We start from the raw sequence: 13887 nt of genomic DNA on the forward strand, positions 1-13887 counted from the left end.
TATAATTATATTTATTCAATAAATTAAWTCATAATTAWTTGTTTAAAAAAATTAATAAAAACAAATGTAAATTAAAAGTAAAATTATTTTACATTATATAATAGATTKATATAAATTTTTAAAAAAWATATAAAAATAACTTAAAATTTATTATTWATAAAATAATACTAACAATTAAACTAAATTATATATATATATATATATAGTTTAAATTTTTTTTTTAAATATAATAATTAGTTATAATAATATTATTATTATTAACWTAATATGTTAACWATATATATATATATATATTATAAATATATAATTATTTTTTTTAAAAAAAWAATAATAATATTACCTGGGAATAATTTATTAAAAATGGGAATTTAAAATTTTTTATATGTATATATATATGTAACTACCCACACACACACATACACAATTTTGGTACATTATTAATCTACAAAAAATCTATACAATAAACTATACAATATGCTAGTAATAAATAGTACCAAATTATCGCTAAATGTATATGTATTTCAATGCATCAAAAAAAWTAAATTAAAWWAAAAAATAAAAACATTACGTAATGAGTGTGTGTGTGTGTCATGCTTCCAATATATAGTTATACAGTTCAATACTAATCAATGTTWTACAGGYAAACAAACAYAATCTAAGCGGGCAGGGGTTAACACAGTATAAGCATATAGTAGTAGTAGTTTTTTAGTMAACAATTATTGAGGCCTATGTTCTAGATATCTGATATACTATAGTAATATCCCATTGATGTATAWTACAGTTGTTTACTATAATTATTGTTATTATTATTATTATTATTATTTAATTGACATTTAATTWATTTATTGATTGTTTTGGTCACCGATTTGTTGTTGTTGTCATTTGCTGTTGGCCAACAATATCGGGTATCGGTGTGTTAACCATACGATATAATAGACGTGACATTTCTCCTACCGAAACAACAAACAGCTGTTTGGTCAGTCATTGACACATTCGCGGCTCACGCGCGGCGACCATCTGAACCAATCGCGCCGCTAAAAACACCCGTACGGCCACACAATCTCCAGGCCAACAACAACAGTGTGGACACACACACACACACATACAGTGGACATACTTTTACCGTAGACAGTTTCTGGTCACCCGAGTTTTGACCGCCTGCTGTCTATATATATATATATATATATATAGAGGACACACGCGGACAGACACTCSCGGATTGTGGCCACTAGTAAAACACTATAGTTGTTGTTTTGTTGTTGTCATTACCGCCGCCGCGGCTGCCAACGTATGGACACCTGATTATTGGCCATTGAATTAAAAAAAAAAACTACTACTACTACTACTACTACTAGTAATTACCGCTGTTTTTTCGGTAGTGACCACTCACTAGTAGTTACCGCTGATAGTGACCATCACTTATACTATTACTACTACTACTAGTAATTACCGCGTTTTCGATAGTGACCATTACTTATACTGCTACTACTACTAGTAATTACCCTCCGATTTTTTCGRTAGTGACCAYYACTTATACTATTACTACTACTASTAGTAATTACCGCTGATTTTTCGATAGTGACCATCACTTATACTACTACTACTAGTAATTACGTTATCGTCRCAGTTGGCCATCTCTTCGGTAGTGACCATCACTTATACTACTTTTACTACTAGAAATGCCGGGCAATTTGGTAACAGTGGCCAACATGCGGGCCAACTATCGTGGACTACTATCCGTATTGGGCGGTGTACTCATACACTTGACACTYGGGACTTTCTACACACTGGGCAATGTTAACACATATATGACATCCTATATMCGCCATAATCTGGACCCGACGGCCACCTACGCCAACTCTATATGGGTTAATGCAGCGTTTATGTTGGGCCAGGGATCACTGATGACTGTGGGCGGCCTAATGGAAGTCAAACTGGGGCCCCGGTATGTATTATAGTAGCCATACAGCACTCAATGGCCACACACACACACACATATCCCTCTATCATAGAGGATAGTCATCATCGATGGTATAATCGATAGTCTATTATAATTGTTTTGTTGWTTTAGTTGGACATGTCTAATGGGATCCATTGTATTCAGCGGTTCCATAGCCCTAACCTATTTTACTGTACAACTWGGGTTCCTATGGGTAGTATTTAGCTACGGTTTTCTGGCCAGTCTAGGCGTGGGTATGGCCTACGTAGCACCGTTAGCGGCCGGAATGAAAGTATAGTTGTTTTTTTTAATAAAAAATAATACTTATCTATCAATTAGTTATTTGATTTTTGTTTTGTCTATCAAGTGGTTTCCCGAACGTAAAGGTCTGGTCAACGGGATAACCGTCGGCGGCTACGGTTTRGGTGCRCTGATCTTCAATCACGTCCAGACGGCTTACATGAACCCCCTGAACGAATCGCCCGATTCGGACGGATTTTTTACCGACCCGGTCATACTCGATCGGGTACCCGGTTTGTTTGTTATGCTCGGWTCGGTCTATATGGTCATCCAGCTGGTGGCCTGCMTGTTGATCTATCGGCCGCCACAGTTTCCCGAYGAAATTATATTCAACGAGGGCAAATTTTTGYTGATTAAATCGCCGACCGCCGAGTCGTCRACATCGGTGGCCATGGATTACAGCTACAGTAGTTGCGATGATGAKGACTCGGTTGCCGARKGTGACGGTGGTGATGGGCCMMGACCCTGCCAGCCAGCAGCAGCCATACCACRTAAAATCGATTTGACACCCCATGAAGCTATACATACCACCGAATTTATGCTAATGTGGCTAATGTTTGCCCTGAGCACCCAATCCGTACAGTTTATCAATACAATGTACAAAGCTTTYGGCCAACAATTCATCAGCGATGACCACTTTCTGGCATTTGTCGGCTCCGTTGCCTCMCTGTTCAACGCCGGCGGACGTATCGTYTGGGGTCAAGTCCACGACAGGACATCRTTCAAGACATGTTTTGCCAGCTGTTGTTCCCTACTATCCCTATTTGTCCTAACATTCATAATGACCCAGTCGTTCAACAGTCGTCTCCTRTACTTCCTATGGGTTTTGGCCATATTTTTCACCTTTTCCGGCATATTTGTCATATTTCCGACGGCCACTGCCCAGGTGTTTGGCCGTACGAATGCCGGTACCATCTATGGTCTACTGTTTACGGCACCGGTATGTGTGTGTGTGTAATGTCCATTTGAATTGACTAAAATTGAATCAATTTGGAAAATACATTTACTTACCGTCAGATAACTATCAGATAATTTATTTTAAGATAATTTTTGTTTTTAGAGTTTTAGTTAGTATTTAACTAAATATTTTTTTAAAAAAAATATTTAGTTAAATATAATAACTTTTAATTAATGTTTTTATTAATCAGAAAATTATAGATTTTATTTGTAAACTATTTATTATTTTAAGATAATTTTTATTTATTAGTGTTTAGTTAGTATTTAAGAAAATATTATTTTTAAAAAAAAATATTTAGTTAAATATAAAAACTTTTAATTAATGTTTTTATTAATYAGAAAATTATAGATTTTATTTATAAACTATTTATTATTATTTTAATAATTTTTATTTTCAATTGCATTCAATKSCATACCTTAATCAATCAATCAATCAATCAATTTTTATTTTATTGAAAATTTTATTTTCYATACAATTATTGTCTATTAATTAGTTATTAATTATTTTATTTTAATATTTTTTTTTTTTTTTTKGTAGGCCCTGAGCTCACTATTGGGTGCCCTAATGTTTCAAATAATACAATCGGAGCTCGGTTGGTTCGGATCGTTTTTTATGGTTGCCGTACTTATCATATTAGGTATTAAATCATATTTATTTTATGTAATACCCCCGGTTTAACTACCGGTTATCCCCAGTATAACCCCCMCCCCACTCCATAATTACCGGTAATTTTCGGACTAATTATAATTTTATTTTTTTCGTCCTATTATTATTATTGAATAAAATAAATAGCTTTACTATTGTTGATACCRTTYCCGACAAATGTGGACGCATTGAGACAAAGAAAGTCAACAAACAATTAAAWWATATATTTATGTATTTAATTATTATTATTATTAATCTAATTGTTATTAATTTATTACTACTAATATATATATTTATTTATTTATTTTTTAAWCTCMAATCATTCCCTAATGATAGAAAAATTGCCTAAAATTTTAATTATTTTATTTTTTTAAATTAATTWTTATTTTTWGGTAATTWTATATATATCCCCAAACAATGATCTTATTTTTTTYAATTATCTAGTCTTAATTAATTTTTAATATTTATTTATTTATTAATAGATATTTATTTTTATTTATTTATTATAATTTTAAAATTTTAAAATTGATTTGACTTACAAAAAAATTTATAAAAGTTATTAATTTTTTTTTTACAATTTTATGATCTGAAATTTTATTTATTTAAAACTTATTAAATGTTTATAATTATTATAATTAAAAAAAATAAATATAATAGTTATATATATTTTATACCTCATATATGTATTATGTATTTATATTCAATATATATTTATCGTAAAAACAAATTGTGATGTTATTGTTATAAATTATAATTTATATATATTTATTGTAAACTATTTCTACAAAYAATTAATTTATTATTATTATTATAATTATTGTTATGAATTGTAATTAATTATATTTGATATATAATATTATTATTGTATATGTTTTAAAGTAAATTATTTGAAAATATTTATCTATAATTATTATTATTATTATGTAATGGTAGATATTTTTTATTTAAATTTATAATTTAATTATTTTTGGTAATTAAATAACAATAATTGTTTTTAAACATTTATCTAATATCAGGTGATTATAAATGTGATTCAAATATATATATATATATATGTTATTTATTTTTTTAATTTAAATTATTTATGAAAACAAAAATTATAATAAATTGTAACTTAAATATTATGATATGAAAAAAATGTTTATATTGAAAACAAAAAAAAAATTAATATAAATGTATTTAAAAAATATATTATTTATTGATATGATTTTTAAAAAAATTGTATTTAAATTTTATTAAAAATTATTGTCTAATTAATTAAAATAAATATAAATGTTGAACATTATTATTACTGGTAATTAAATTATTATTAATATTTAATTTTTTGTTTAAACTAATTATCATATATATCATATATAATACTTAACTAAAATGCTATTTATTATATAATAATCTTATTATTATTATTAAATGATTAGTTATTAGATAATTATATAACACTGTAATAAAAATTTAATTTAAATATATATATAGATAAATAAAATTTAGTGATAACTAATAATAAACTAATTTTTATATACAGTATATATACATATATTTTTTGGTTAATTTTATAGAAATATTTTATAATAATAATAATAATAATGTTTCGAAAATAAAATCCCAGAAATTTTAAGCATTTATTAGAAACCGTATAAAAATTTATAACACAATTTTAAATCAAATTAATTTATAATTGAAATAAATTTTTTATTATTAATATATCTATATATATATATATATATAACATATATATATGTACAGTATATTTAATTTTATGCTAATATTTTTTGAGGAAAMTTTAAATGCAAATAATGTGGAAAATTCCTATCATTAGTGGCTAACTGTGCGCTGAGACTACTAGTAGGCCGTCCCTCAATGTGTGTGTGTGTGTGTGTGTGTGTGTGTGTGTGAGAGAGAGAGAGAGAGAGAGAGAGAGAGAGAGAGAGAGAGAGAGAGAGAGAGAGAGAGAGAGAGAGAGWRAGATATATATATATATATATATAGAGAGAGAGAGAGAGAGAGGAATAGTCTAGAAATTTACTGATAATTATTATTATTCAACAAAAAATAGCTCTCTTTGAATAAGTGCCAGAAAAGTGYCTAAAAATAAATTATTTTAAACTAAAAAAAAAACTATTGATAACTGTCTAAMAACTAACCAGAGCACAGTTAGTTTCACACACACACCGACATACCCTCACACACACATTGTATCATAAATTTTTTTTATTTCACCCCGGTGCAATATTGTAATAATAATAAATAATTATTTTTTCCAATAAGTAATTAATTTAATTTTTTTAAAGTTGAAAATCTATACTTAAACTGTCTATCAATCTGTACACTAGTATTAACAGTACTATTATAACTACTATTACTAATAGTAATACTAGTAATACATATACAGAGTGATAGTGAAGTTTAACATAACTACCAATGAGTGTCTCTCAAAKCATCGGCAGTTTATTATGTAGAGGTAGTGCTGGTAGTTATAAGGCGTTGGGAAAGTCATACAAGCATTGTCTGGYAAAGCCATCACTACTAGTACAGCAAGTAAGCCATAGCTCCGGCATTTCSAMAGCACTGGCAGTTAATCTAGTATTGAAACAACTTTGCCGTAAATTTTCAACGACCACCGCTACCGCCAATAATACCGCAATGTCTGCATTACCGAGAGTTTTCTTCGATATGACTGCCGATGGCCAGCCAGTAGGCCGTATYATAATGGAGGTAAGTCACCACCATCAAAAAAAATTTAGTCTAACCTAACCTACCGGTGCTTATWATAATACCAGTGTTGCGCACACCGGCATCAATGATGATGGCGACCATAGTATGAAAAGTACAGTTTTATTSTAGATATTGTTGATAATTGATTGAATAGGTTTATATGGTTTTTCAATGGTATTAGTATAGACTAAATGTCTACAAAAAAAATTATAACAAATTTTTTTATTGCCATTGTGTTAGTAATAATGTTATAATTATTTAGTAATTAATATATAATTTGATTTTTTTAATGATTAAAAAAAATTTATAGTTTTTTTTTTTAAATTAATTTTTATTTTAATAAAATATTTAGTGATTTTAATGGTTGGGGTAGAGGTTTAGGTAGATATTTTAACCTACCGGTGCTGTAATTAATTTATTTTTTGATCAATTAATTAATTTTTTTAGTTTTTTTTAATTAAAAAAACTTTTTTATTTAAATTAGTATTTAAATAATAAAACACGTGTTTATTAGCACCAGTTTAGGGGTTTGTTAGTTAAAAAAAAAATAAAACTACCGGTGCTTATAGCACTGMCTGCCATGTTATAGCCTATTATACACACATATACATACCGGTTCTCTCTCTCCCCTCCCTATCCCCCACACACATACACACACCAGTAGGTTAGGTATGTGTTTAACAATACAATTAAAAAAAAAGTTTTAATGTTTAATATACTAATTTTTTTTCGGTTAAATTTTTTTTGTTTTGTAGTTGCGATCGGATGTAACACCGAAAACGGCCGAAAATTTCCGCGCCCTCTGTACGGGTGAAAAAGGTTTCGGTTTCCAAGCGTCGACATTTCATCGGGTAATACCCGAACTTTATGTGCCAGGGTGGCGACTTTACCAATCACAATGGTACCGGCGGTAAATCTATCTACGGCAACAAGTTTCAAGATGAAAACTTTTCGTTGAAACATACCGGACCCGGTATCCTGTCGATGGCCAACGCAGGTACGGTAGCCACTTGATGATGATGGTGGTGGTGTGACCATACACTCACGCATACCCTCTCTCAGCTAACTATCTSTCTCTCTCTTAGCTAACTATCTCTCTCTCTCTCAACTAACTATGTCTCTCTCTCTCTCTCTCTCTCTCTCTTAGCTAACTATCTGTCTCTCTCTCTCTCTTAGCTAACTATSTCTCTCTTAGCTATGTCTCTCTCTCTCTCTCTCTCTCTCTCTCTCTCTCTCTCTCTCTCTCTCTCTCTCTCTCTCTCTCTCTCTCTCTCTCTCTCTCTCTCTCTCTCTCTTAGCTAATCTCTCTCTCTCTCTCTCTCTCTCTCTCTTAGCTACTATCTCTCTCTCTCTCTCTCTCTCTTAGCTTACTATCTCTCTCTCTCTCTCTCTCTCTCTCTCTTAGCTAACTATCTCTCTCTCTCTCTCTTAGCTAACTATCTCTCTCTCTCTCTCTCTCTCTCAATAACTCTCTCTCTCTCTCTCACTCAGCTAACTATCTCTCTCTCAGCTAACTAACTGTCTCTCTCTTAACTCTCTCTCTCTCTCTCAACAATTGATATACTAATACTAATTGATACCTCTCTCTCTCTCCCCGGTCTCCACACCATAACAGGTCCCAACACCAATGGATCGCAGTTTTTCTTGACAACCGTCAAAACTTCATGGCTGGACGGCAAACATGTCGTCTTCGGCTCCGTTGTCGAAGGTATGGACGTCGTCAAGAAGATCGAGTCGTACGGCTCCCAGAGCGGCAAAACCAGCAAAAAGATTATGGTCGAGAAAAGTGGTCAACTATAAGGTTATGGTTGGTACCTAACTGTCCACCACTTGATGATATTTGAATGGGCATTTCAATCAAGCAATCAATATATTTGTGTCTCATCTCTCTCTCTCTCTCTCTCTCTCTCTCTCTGTATATCTCTAAACACACACAAAAAAATCCGATATAATTACCCGTAAAACCAAATTTCCCGTAAATTTTGTTTTTTTTAAATAATTTCCAAATAATTTTTGTCCGTTTTTTTTTTAAATTTTAATTAATTAATTCAATTTAATTCCTTATATATATATTGATAATATATTTTTAAAAAATACAGTAACAATTTGTGGACCATTTATCAATCAATCAATCAATTAATTAAAAAAATCCATTTTATTTTATTTAAAAATATATATTAAAAACAATTGTTTAMAAAMTTTTTAATTATCTAATTGTGATTTATTTTTTCACTAATATATATATAATTATATAACACATACAGTAAAATATTTCCGTTTTTTTTCTCTAACTTATATTAATAATAATTTTTTTACACTTGAATTATGTGTTGTTTATAATGTGTTTTATTATTATTATTATTATTATTAGTARAAAATTTAAATCTATTTTTTCCTTTTTAAAAACTCAATTGTGATTTCAACATAAAAAAGCAAATTATTATTATAAATGTTTTATTATTTTTTTTTGTCTCTATATCTATATATTTCTATCATATGCTCATTCATTGCACATTCAAAAATACTAACACAAAAATAGTTATATAATTATTATTATTGAAAAATAATATYTCCGAAAAAAAATAAATAAATTTTGTTTTAAAAGTTGATGAAATTTGTTTCAGTAAATTATTTATATATTTTATTAATTAATTTTTTAATTTAAATTCAATTCAATAAAACTATTACATGWCTATTAMAGTATTGGTATTTTTTTTTAGTCTMAAAATAAAATGTCTATTATAGTGATATATATATACAGGTATTTAATTAAATTGTATATAAATWAATTAATTTTTTTTAATATCATATATATATATATATATATATATATAGTATATATAATGTACAGGTATTGGCAATATGTTAGACTCGTTTGTAAGTAATATATACCTGTAATGTATAGGTTATATACCTATSCCATAGCTTACTATATGGATAGATATGACTACCCATACACTAGAGGGTGTGTGTGTGTGTGTAACAAATACACACTGTTGAATACCCCCTCCCCAACACTCTCTACCCCTTCCTCACCCCCACCCCCCACTATACAGTTTGTCAYATAAGTATATATACATARCCTTACAGGTAGTGTTAAACTTGCAACTAACCTGTACAKGTATATATATATACTGGGTATATACTGTATGTTTTTTAAAAAAATGTATGTGGGTACATTTAGATATACAGTGTGTTCAAGTTATATTATTACTATTTAAATTATATATATATATACAGAGAACATTTCGATTTGTGCAGTATAGGAAAGCACTGTTTATACTATGCTTACATGATATCCACTAAAAGTTCATTAAAATAAACAAATTAACAAGTATTAAATAAAATATTATTTTCAAATTTAATCTAAAATTATAATAAACTGAAGCTATAATAATATTAATTAAAAAGATTACTTACTGAAATAACACAAACTTTAAAAATAATAATAAATATAATTACTAATTAATATAAGGTTGTGTATGGTTATCAGGAAATAAAAACCCAACTAAATATAACTAAATAAATATAATTAATAATTAATTCATAAGGTTAGTGTAACGTTATCAGGAAATAAAAACAACTAAATATAAATAACTAAATATAAATAATAACTAAATATAAATAATAACTAAATATAAATAATTAATAAATTGCTTGAATTCTATCAACTCAATTTTTTAACCGCCCACTTTATTAATATTAAAAAATAAAAATAATTAGATAAATTAGTTTAATATTATTTGTTATTAATATATAAAGTAATAATTTTAAATAATATTAATATTAAGTTTAGTTAATCTTCAAAAATTAAAAAATACTGTTATTTAAAACTACTCATAAATAATTTATTAACAAAATTAAACTAAAACTAATTAAAAATAAGTTTAAACTATACTAATCAAAACATTTAAATTAATTACAATAAAATTTAAATTAAGAAATTAATAAAATAAAATTGAATTTATTAACTAAAGCCTTTATACATTACGTTATAAATAAAAATTAAAATGTTTTAAATAATTAGATCACATTTTTCAGTCAAATTTAAATTTAATATTTGTTAGAATTAAAAAATAACATTTAGAAATTTGATTTCTAAACAAATAACAAAATTAATATTTCCTATATTTTATTTTTAAATATTTAAATTGTGAATGTATTAAGTATTAATAATATGGCAGAATGATTATAAATTATCAATAATAAAGCTATTTTAAATTTCCTGATAACGTTACACCAACCGTAAATTTTTTGTTAAATTTTAATATTGTAAAATTATTAGAAAATTATATTTTTAAGATACATTAATATTTAATTATTATATGGTATAATAATAACTTAAATTTTTAAAAGAATTAAGTTAATTAATTAATTTATCTCTCTCTCTCTCTCTCTCTCTCTCTCTCTCTCTCTCTCTCTCTCTCTCTCTCTCTCTCTCTCTCTCTCTTTTAGCATGTATATATAAATAATTAATATATTAATTAATTAATTAATTAATTAATAATAATATTACATGTATATTATAAACTTATTTATATTAATACTTATTAATTAATTAATTAATTAATTTTTAACTAAAAATATTATTATTATTATTATTAAAAATTATTTCTAATATATTAAATTAAATAAAAATTTATAGTTTGTGTTTGTGTATAGTTGGCAACACTATACTACCTGTGCTTATCATAGCCTATCATAGCCTATCATAGCCTATCTCTCTCTCTCTCTCTCTCTCTCTCTCTCTCTCTCTCTCTCTCTCTCTCTCTCTCTCTCTCTCTCTCTCTCTCTAAACAACAATAAAATAAAGTTTTTACAGTATTTATGAACAAAACAAAACAAACTATATAACAGATGGTAGGACTTAAAAAGTTAAATGTCGTCACTGAAAGCACTGGTACTAYTATTGGGTATTGGCGCTCAAAAAACAACAACATACGTTTCCCTAAGCTACCAGTGCTGCTGCTGTGAGAGAGAGAGAGAGAGAGGGAGAGAGAGGGGACTGACATTGGGATTTGAGGTTACGTTTCGTTGTTGTTGTAGTTATAGTACTGTCACTGCTGTATGTGTATGTGTGTGTGTGTGTGTATGTATGTGTATGTATGTGTGTGTAAGTGTGTGTATGTATGTATGTGTATGTGTGTAGTACTACTACTACCGTTCCCTATGTATGTATGTATGTATGTGTGTGTGTGTGTGTGTGTGTGTAGTACTACTACTAGCGTTCCCTATGTATGTATGTATGTGTGTGTATGTGTAGTACTACTAGCGTTCCCTATGTATGTATGTATGTGTGTGTGTGTGTGTGTGTAGTACTACTACTACTAGCGTTCCCTATGTATGTATGTATGTGTGTGTGTGTGTGTGCGTGTGTGTAGTACTACTACTAGCGTTCCCTATGTATGTATGTATGTGTGTGTATGTGTAGTACTACTAGCGTTCCCTATGTATGTATGTTTGTGTGTGTGTGTGTGTGTGTGTACTACTACTACTAGCGTTCCCTATGTATGTGTATGTGTGTGTATGTGTAGTACTACTACTAGCGTTCCCTATGTATGTATGTGTGTGTGTGTGTATGTGTGTATATGAGTAGTACCACTACTACTACCGTTCCCCAAGTATATGTGTAGTACTAGAAAGCACTGGTATGTTATATGGTATATGTGTTTGTTGTGTTGTTTGTGTGTATAATATACTGTACTGTAAATCATAGGCCGCCGCGCAAACACATAGACAAACACAAACACACAGTGTATATATATGTGTTTGAAATAAATACTACTAATAATAATAATAATCATATGAAACGTATTTTATATATAATATTAATAATATTTTTTTCTACTAATTATTTATTTAGTTATCYATATATTCAATATGTCTTTCAATTAAATAATATAAATAATAATAATTAAGTTATAGTTGTTGTTAAACGCCATACTATACACACACATAGTATTATTAATCTATAGTATTATATCTCATCAAAAAAAAATATATATATATATTTAATGATAATTTAAATTAAATGATAATTTTTTTTTAATGTGATTTTAAGTCTCATATCATATATATTTGTTTGGTTTGTAATACATATGATATACAGTATATAAAGTGTATATAAAATAAACTATACATTAGTTGTCTATTAATAATAGTGTTGAAAACGTATGGCTCATATGATATAATATTATTAATAATTTTTTTTTGTTTATTATATTTAAAAGTCTAATAATAAAAACCAATTTTTTTTTTAATTATTTAGTTTTTTTTGTGTGATTGTGATTATAGTTAATATAAATTTAATTATTTAATTAATTAATTATTTTGTAATACACAATGATATGATTTTTTTGTTGTTGAAAATATGATATTTAGTTAATAATAATAAAAAAGTTTTTAATTTAATTAAATTAGTTTTAATATATAACTAATTAGTAGTAATACTAATAATAATATCTAATTAAATGTTTGATTGAAAACAAACAAACAATGAAATCATAATATAATTGATTTTAAATTTTTTTTGGTTTAATTTTTTTTGGTTTAATTTTTTTTGTTTGGTTTTTAAAAATTAATTAAAAGTAAGTTTTATTTTAGTTATCGTTAATAATAATCATTGAATTAAATGTTTTTTATGATTTTTATTAATTTTTTAACAATTAGTTTCTGACCACCGATTGAATTGATTTGACCGCCGATTGATTGACTGACCTATTTTTTTGTTGACCATTGCCGAAGATATATAGAGGACAGTGGACTTAGAGAGAGAGAGAGAGGYCACCAATTGACCGCCCGATTGTACCGATAACTGACACACACACACACACAATAGGTGGCCAACCAATCGACTGCCCCGATTGTACCGATATCTGACACACASACACACACAAAATAGGTGGCCAACCAATTGACTGTACCGATTGTGTAGATAACTGACACACCACACACACACACACACGATACCTGACACACCAATTGGCCAACCAATTGACTGCACCGATTGTGTCGATAACTGACACTAAGTGGCCAACCAATTGACTGCACCGATTGTGTCAATAACTGACACACAAAATAGGTGGCCTTCAATTGACTGCCCGATTGTGTCGATATCTGACACACYAAGTGGCCAACCAATTGACAGTACCGATACCTGACACTAAGTGGCTAACCAATTGACTGCACCGATTGTGTCGATAACTGACACACCAAGTGGCCAACCAATTGACTGCGAGCCGATTGTGCCGATACCTGACACATACACACCCACACACAAAATAGTTGGCCAACCAATTGACTGTACCGATTGTGCCGATACCTGACACACACA

General features: G+C 28.3%; 3 protein-coding genes across 3 annotated transcripts in view; all 3 read left to right on the forward strand.

Annotated features, from left to right (window-relative positions):
• The first annotated feature begins 1648 nt into the window (after positions 1-1648).
• LOC128956635 (uncharacterized MFS-type transporter YhjX-like) lies at positions 1649-4094 on the forward strand. The gene is made up of 6 exons (XM_054302354.1): positions 1649-1945; positions 2072-2231; positions 2307-2679; positions 2716-3179; positions 3735-3834; positions 3990-4094. The coding sequence occupies exons 1-6, from the start codon at positions 1680-1682 to the stop codon at positions 4058-4060; spliced, it is 1434 nt and encodes a 477-aa protein (XP_054158329.1). The 5' UTR covers positions 1649-1679; the 3' UTR covers positions 4061-4094.
• Positions 4095-6222: 2128 nt separating this feature from the next.
• LOC128956645 (peptidyl-prolyl cis-trans isomerase-like) lies at positions 6223-8361 on the forward strand. The gene is given in 4 exon segments (XM_054302364.1): positions 6223-6554; positions 7310-7417; positions 7419-7551; positions 8170-8361. Coding segments are annotated over 4 exon segments (720 nt in total). The 5' UTR covers positions 6223-6260; the 3' UTR covers positions 8355-8361.
• Positions 8362-13523: 5162 nt separating this feature from the next.
• LOC128956637 (uncharacterized protein DDB_G0271670-like) overlaps positions 13524-13887 on the forward strand; it is a 3486-nt gene continuing 3122 nt past the window's right edge. Inside the window, exon 1 of the mRNA XM_054302356.1 lies at positions 13524-13887. This exon is cut by the window's right edge and continues 932 nt beyond it. The gene's annotated coding sequence lies outside the window, so the exon portion shown is untranslated.

The sequence above is a fragment of the Oppia nitens genome, unplaced genomic scaffold (genome assembly GCF_028296485.1).
Source record: "Oppia nitens isolate AA-2021 unplaced genomic scaffold, nextdenovo-longstitch-racon4-pilon3 scaffold31_pilon_pilon_pilon, whole genome shotgun sequence".
Taxonomy (NCBI): Eukaryota; Metazoa; Arthropoda; class Arachnida; order Sarcoptiformes; family Oppiidae; genus Oppia; species Oppia nitens.